Source organism: Elaeis guineensis, chromosome 12, assembly GCF_000442705.2.
Source record: "Elaeis guineensis isolate ETL-2024a chromosome 12, EG11, whole genome shotgun sequence".
NCBI lineage: Eukaryota > Viridiplantae > Streptophyta > Magnoliopsida > Arecales > Arecaceae > Elaeis > Elaeis guineensis.
In genome coordinates, this window is record NC_026004.2 from 22028883 (window position 1) to 22036350 (window position 7468).

The 7468-nt window shown below is 43.0% G+C and overlaps 1 protein-coding gene across 1 annotated transcript; it reads right to left on the bottom strand.

Moving 5' to 3' along the window:
• Window positions 1-1109: 1109 nt before the first annotated feature.
• LOC105054763 (hexose carrier protein HEX6) lies at window positions 1110-4494 on the bottom strand. The gene is made up of 3 exons (XM_010936353.3): window positions 4265-4494; window positions 3856-4178; window positions 1110-2327 (listed from the first exon to the last, which is right to left on the bottom strand). Exons 1-3 carry the CDS (start codon window positions 4392-4394, stop codon window positions 1248-1250), a joined length of 1533 nt encoding a protein of 510 aa, XP_010934655.1. The 5' UTR covers window positions 4395-4494; the 3' UTR covers window positions 1110-1247.
• Window positions 4495-7468: the final 2974 nt, after the last annotated feature.

Below are 7468 nucleotides of genomic sequence, written 5' to 3' on the forward strand. Positions count from 1 at the left end.
GAGAGAGAGCTTTTGTGAGGAAAACTTTTGGTGAGAGAGAAATTGGATGTACGAGGGTTGAAGATGAGATCTCTTGTAAAATTTCTTTTTCATAGTGAAGTTTGCATGTCCCGAGGAGACGAGCCCTTTTGTGGTTGATCTACGTATTTTGATTATTTTTTATTTTGTTTCTTCTTTCTTTCTGCTGCATCGCGTGGTACTAAAAAGATCCTGGAAGATGGTGTCTTAGGCAGACATCCGTCCAACAGAAAAAAAAAAACAAATGGATTTCTAGAGTCAATCTTAAATTTATGCCGTGTATAGAAGTCAAAATTCAAATTCCTCAAATTATTGGCCTCTGACATGTGACTCAGCATGGACTGAGACGAAGATATTGCCATATGGCTTGAAAGGAATACTAGGATTTTCTTTGACAAGCGAAGGTCATGCAAACAACTATTTTTGGTGGTTTATGGTTACTCAAATACTTGGGAGGCTCTGGTTCCACATATTAGAGAACTATAAAGCTATATTTGCGTTAGCGAAGGGCGAACTAATATGAGCTGCTTTTATCTTTCCTTGCCATATTTTTCATCTGCTGCTTCTAGGTGACAGTTTGCTTACTATAACTTGGCATTGCATTATCCTAGTGAAACCAGTGGGATCCTTCCCTCGGCCCCCCCGCCCTCCCTTTTTTTCTCTCTCTCTCTTTTTTTTTTAGGATTATAATCGAGTGAAGCTTGAGCAAACATCGCTTGAAATTTCAAACTTCAAAATCTATATTAAACTTGATTCACTTGCATTTGGTGTCAAGCCTAATTTGAAATTAAACTGAAACTGGGCTAGTCTTCCTATCCTCCAATTAAAACAGACTTATTTCAAGGCTAGATCAAACATAAAGGTTGAAATTCAACAGTCTTTTTTTTAAGAAATGAAATTTAATGTATTGCTGACAGGACCATCACTAAGATCCATTAAAGGCATAACATCTATATTCCACCTTTACTATGATTTACGTTGAACTAAGATTCAGCTACTGGATTTGTTTCAAGGAATGTATGTATTAGCAAATAGCTACATAGCCTGAATCAACAAATTTTCACCTAATATGATACTTTCAACTCTCAGTATTTCCATATTGTACGTGCAATGCTTTTTTGTAATAATAACCATAAATTCTTGATCCTCCATTGTGTTGAAACTAGCATACAGAATTATTACAAATTGGACTAAGAGAATCATTTTAAATCCTCCCATATTAGAACCAATCATGGATGTCTCGCATCATCCATCTTGATTTCCTCTTCATTACCAACAATCCTCCTCCAGAACCAGTGCTCTCTCCACACTCCAACCATTTGTTCTATAGGTATATTCTTGGTCTCTGGTAGGAACAAATAAATGAACACAGTCATGAACACAAGCCACCCTCCAAAGAAGAAAAAGATTCCAGACTTGAGATGGCAAAGCATGGCTAGAAAGGTCTGGGCAACAATGAAGGTGAATATAAAGCTCACAGCCACTGTAATGCTCTGCCCGGCCGACCGTATCTCTAATGGAAAGATCTCACTTGGAACCAGCCACCCCAATGGTCCCCAAGACCATCCAAAACCTGCAACGTAAACACTTATCAAGACCAAGACAATGTATGCATAGCCTTTGCTCAACCCTCCATGATCTCCAAGCTGCGTCGCAATTATTACTCCTATAATTACTTGTGAAACAAACATTTGGACACCTCCAATGAGGAACAAGGCCCTCCTGCCTAATTTGTCGACAATGATCATCGATATGAAGGTCGAACCAGTGCCGACCACTCCTGTCACAACTGCTGACATTAGAGAAGCACTTTCTGCAAGACCAATAGTCCGAAACAAGACTGGAGCATAGAAGGCTATTACATTGATTCCTGTGACTTGTTGAAAGAATGGAATTGTGATTGCCATTACGAGCTGAGGGCGATACTTTGGCCGAATAATTCTTCGAAATGGGTGGTTAACAGCCTTGGCAGCACTGCTTGCCGCAATCAAATCATGCAACTCTTCATCGACATCGATGGTTCCTCGAATCTTTTGAAGCAATTCTTTTGCTTTTTTGAGATCATTTCCCTGTTGGATGAGGCTGTTGGGAGTCTCTGGAAGAAAGAATGCACCAAGAGTTAGCAATGAAGCTGGAACTGCTGCCAGGGCTAATGAGACTCTCCAACCCCACCCGGCCTTTATCTTCTCAGTGCCATAGTTGATAAGGTTTGCACAGAGAGCCCCAACACCAACGCTGAATTGGAAGCCATTGTTGAATGCTCCTCGGTATTGAGGTGGTGCCATTTCAGAGAGGTACAGGGGAACTGACTGGATACAGAGGAGCTAGTTATGTGTGGAATATGGAAATGGAATTGTCCAGAATGAAATGCCTTTTCCTGTGTCTAGCCCTATGGCCTGTGGATGATGGCCAAGGTTAGTTGAATTAAGAGAATTAGAGAAGTGATTTTTTCCTCCTCTTAATGCTTTTGCTTTTAAATCTAAAATAGGCACAAGCAAGACTCTCTATGCTAAATTAAGAGAATTACAGAACTGAATGCTTTTGCTTTTAAATAATCACAGGCTTTTTTTTTTCTTTTTTTTTTTTTTTTTGATAAAAAGGGAAGCAGTGGGAACTACCACCCAACTTTTATTAGAAGAAGGGATTACGAGAATGTGCAAGATGAGAGAGGGAACTAAAGAACAAGAACACACATAGGTAATTATAAATTTAATGAAGAAATTGTTAGAGGGCTAATGAGTATATCCTAAATTCCATGAACTGCCAATCACAAAGGTGGCGTTTTGGCCCCAAATTAACGACTGTACTCTTAGGCATCACACGAACAACTGGGTTTATACTTTTGCTGATTTATTCTTGTGGAAACAATATGGTAGCATTCAGAAGGTGATTTTCCCTGTCCCTGAAAGGCTGAAAAGCAGAACTATGGGTTCAGTGGGCTTCTCCTGCCCCAGTGATTTCCCCACTTCTCACTTAAAACCGCAAATTAACAATTTTCCAGTTCATTACAGTATTGCTACATTGGAAATTCACAAAAAGCAATCAGTCCGACTTGTTTGAGTTAACAAGCCACCGTGTACAGCAAGACACTGCAGTTATTGCCATGTCAATAAACGGCAAAAGGAGCTATCACAAACTTGCAGCCCAAAAGCTTACACTGCTGGGAGGAGGCTGATAAATCTATGTGGCATCTTTTTTGTTAGGCTCCTTCGCAGGAGAAGGGGACATCCACGGCCGGATCCTACTCAACCTTGGTATCCTTCAGCGCAAGGAACTATATAATTGGGTGTGGCTCTGACACCACTTGTCAGGGACTTGCAGCCCAAAAGCTTAAACTACTGGGAGAAGGACCGCTCCAGCCTAATAAACTCATATGGCATCGTTTTTTATTGGTCAGTATCGGATCATGACAAAATGATCATCTAAATAAAAACTTGTGCTAGGCTCCACGGTCAACTCATCTTTATAATTTGGTACTTGTCTACTGTCCATTGAGGTATACTTTTAAGACCAAGGTAGCGGACAATTAATAATCCTACAGTGCATTTGATTCCAAAGTCCACATGCATATGACTGCAGACTAAAACAAGCAACGACGTGGACTCATGAACCCGGACCGTTCAGCTATCCTCGCTGTCAGCGGGCCCAACCATCACACCCCTGTAGACATTTCCAACAGAGTATGTGATGTTTCCAGTATTTTATACTCACATTTTTTAATCAAAAGAGATCAATCTAGCCTCGCTAACATCCACAGATCACTTTTCACATCTAAACTTATAACTTCTAAAAGCAATAATTTATTTTTTCTTTTAAAAAAAGTTTATATTGTCATACCTGGTTGGCAAACCCCAGGCCCACACCTAACAAGACCCTGCCCAAGATGACCATGGACACGTTCACGGCAGCGCCGCCGAGCACTGTGCCGGCCAAGAAGGCAGCCCCGCCCAGCAGCATGGACGGCCTTCGGCCGAACGCACGTGTGACCGATGAGGCGAAGAAGGTTGCGAAGAGCCCAGCAACGTAGAGTGATGAAGTGAAAGCTGTCAGCAGCTGGCTGTCGAACTTGCAGTAGTTGCTGATGTGGGTGTCCTCTTTCATCCTTCTGTACACTTCTGGGAAGAACTTCTTTAAGAATGAATCCATCGACGTCACCCCGCCTGCGAAGAAATTAGATACTATGCATGAGAGTGCTGCTATAATCTGGCAAGCAAACTGGTTTTCTTCTTCAAGTAAGAGAGATCACCAGCACTTCCAATATCATAGCCAAAGATAACTCCTCCCATGGCAGCCATGATACAAGAGAAGATGACAAAAGATGTCATCCTTCCATTGTAGCGGGCTGCTTCGCTCTTCGCCAGAGCTGCGACTGCCATGGCTTAGCCTGAGACAAGGCGGGGCAGGTGGAGAGTATTTGGCGTCAGAGAGGTTATCTTCTTTCTAGTGCTGTTTGCTTGGTGGGATAAGAAGAGCAGCCAAGCTTGACCTCTTTGTAAGCTTGACTCCCTTGTTTTCTAATAATTTATGCACTCGAGCTTTACCATGTGGGCCATGGGAAGACATTTGCTAAAAACTTTTCTTCGCCGTCACCTTCACTTTAGAGGCCAGATGGAACTTGGCCGTTCGCATTATAATTTTAATCTTGTTTCGTAGTGGGACAAAAATTGAAAATGGTCCCAACTGCTCCGATTGGGCATGAATAATGGACTGCGGGAGCGAAGGCGGCCTCTGATGGGCCCGAGCAATTAGTGTGCCCTGGTTCTCGGGGAAATTATACCCACACCATGGGTGCCATGGGCGGTGCACCACACCAGTCACGCATCTCAAATCCCATGGCTCTACTCATCAAGCACTTGTCTCGGACTGCCACCCTACTCACCTCGTCTTCCTGTGATGCACCACTGACATGAACCTGCAGGATATACTTTCTTTAATTCTATTGGCTTCATACATATATTTATACAAAACTTTTTGGGCTTCAACTGAACGTACCAAAGCCCAAGTTAAGCTTGCTTAGCAGTGCTTAACTAATTATGAAATCTTTCATATTTTTTTTTATATATAAAAACATCCATGCATTCACAATTATTAGATATTGTTATTGTGAGGATCCATGATTATGGACTATATATGTTGGGGAGGTAATCCACCTCTTGTAATATTTTCCGTGAATGACTTGGTAAAACTGTCTCAAACACTGGAGAGCGACAGGTGGCCAGGATGGACCAACCCCTCACCACCGTCTTTCCCGACCTCAAGCTCGAGCATCGACCGATCCCGTGGTTAAAACCTTCCAACCACTTGGTCGGAGGTGTACCGACCCGATGGCCTAATCACATCAAGGATCAAGGAGGCTCATGAGATGATAGGGGATGACATCCAAGTGCTGGATACAGGCATCGGCATAAGGCTTTAGCTCAGTATCGGCCATCAACTACCAGTTAGTTCATATGGGCAAAATCCGCAACCACCTAACAATTTTGATTCGCACGATAGTGAAAAATCCCCTATCCTAACAACCTATCAGAATGTGGCCTAGTGTCCCAACTAGACTGGCATAACGATCTAAAAATTTTGACTAAACCATCATAGCTCTATGTTTATATAAAAAGATATCGAGGGGACCGTCAGGTAAGCAAAAATTAAAAAAATAGAATAGCACACCACTACTCCCTCTCTCCTGCTCTTACTCTTTCTCTATTGTTCTCAAGCTCTGGTTAATTTAGACATCAAAGAGTCCCCCATCAAAAATCTCTGACGAGTGTGGACTTCTCTTGTAAGTTTTCTCTAGCAATCTGATTTTTGAATGGCATCTAACTCTAGCCATGTCATTAGTAAACTGGAGACTTGCAGTAACAAAATTAGTGCTAGAGGAAGGGCCAAGCCTATTTCAAGAGAAAAGGAACATGGTGCGAACAAGAGTACACAACTCCATCGTCTCTCACTGACAGTCTATCCATCGCAGCTAGAGCAGCACCGCTCAAGTGTCCGTCGCAATGTATCTCCTTGTTAGGATAGATCTGTAACCCCTCGACATCCTGGCTCATCAGATCTAGGCTTTGACTGGCACCGTGCAATAATTCTAGCAGGTAGTGGAGCAGCAGCAATGTCCAGAGCTGGCTTCTCAAGCAACTCCCTCCAAACGCAGTCAATGGTCTCACCTCTAGAGCCCGAAGCCTCCCTCCCGATGGCACCTCTACTCCACTCCTGCTTCTCCTCCCTAGTCGTCCTTCCATCGAAGCTTAAGGGAAGAGGATTGATGATGACGCTGTTCTTCTGATGGAGATTCAATCTCGGGCTACTCTCTCAGGTCAAAAAGGTCACAATAGGAAGAGGATCTCAAGAAGACAATCCAAGATATCGAACACCACCTTGGTGAAATCTAGAGTGGGCCTCACTAAAGCAATGACAACCTCAACATCAACTCCCAAGCTCCTTTCTCCCAAACTATTCCAAGGGAACTGATTCTAAGTCGGTTCTAAATACCTCAGGTGGAGCCTTATAACAACTCCTCGAATCTTCTCGATCATCTAGAGGGTTATAGGAACCTCATGATACTACAGGATGTCTTGGATGCCCTATTCTGCATTGCTTTTCCGACCATCCTCAAGAAATCAATGCGAGCATGGTATTCGGGACTTCAACTCGAATCCATCCATTTGTTCGAATAGTTTGACAGGCTGTTGATTGCTTACTTCACAACAATCGAGCTTAGTCGAGAAATTTTGATAGTCTTTTCTCTCACTGTCAAGAAGAGGATGAGTCACTGCGCAACTATGTTGCATATTTTAATGCCACCATATTGGAGGTGCACAATCTCGACAAATCGATGGTGATGTCGGCACTCAAATCAGGACTCTGAAATTAGTGCCTCATCTTCTCCCTCGACAAGACTTTCTCAAAAAATTATGCCGACCTATTGGCCCGAGCTCAGAAGTATGCTCAGACGAAAGGAGCCCAGATGGCGTGCAAGCAAGCCAAAGGAAAAAAGATCCCTGACAAGAAGCAGGGTCAAGAGGATTCTTGGACAATCCGAGTGGAAGGAGAATCCTCCCAACCATCAAAGAATCATCAGTCGAGGAGCCTACCTCAGTGGTTCAATAGTTATATCCCTTTGTCTGCTCCTTGGGTCCAGATCCTAATGGAGATCGAAGGTCAGAAATATCTTTGACGGTCTAAACCAATAAAGGCTCCTTCAAACAGAAGGATCAAGAGAAAGTATTGCCGCTTCCATCATAACCACGATCACGATATCGAAGAATTCCACCAACTCAAGGATAAGATCGAGGTCCTAATCCATCTTGGTAAGTATGTTCAAGAGCAGCGGAATCAAGCCCTCGAAGAGCCAAAATAGTACCAGCCTGACAAGGATAACAACGGCAACCAACCTATGGCTAGTGTTATCAACGTGGTTTATGGTAGGGCTGGCAAAATATGACCTGACCCGCCT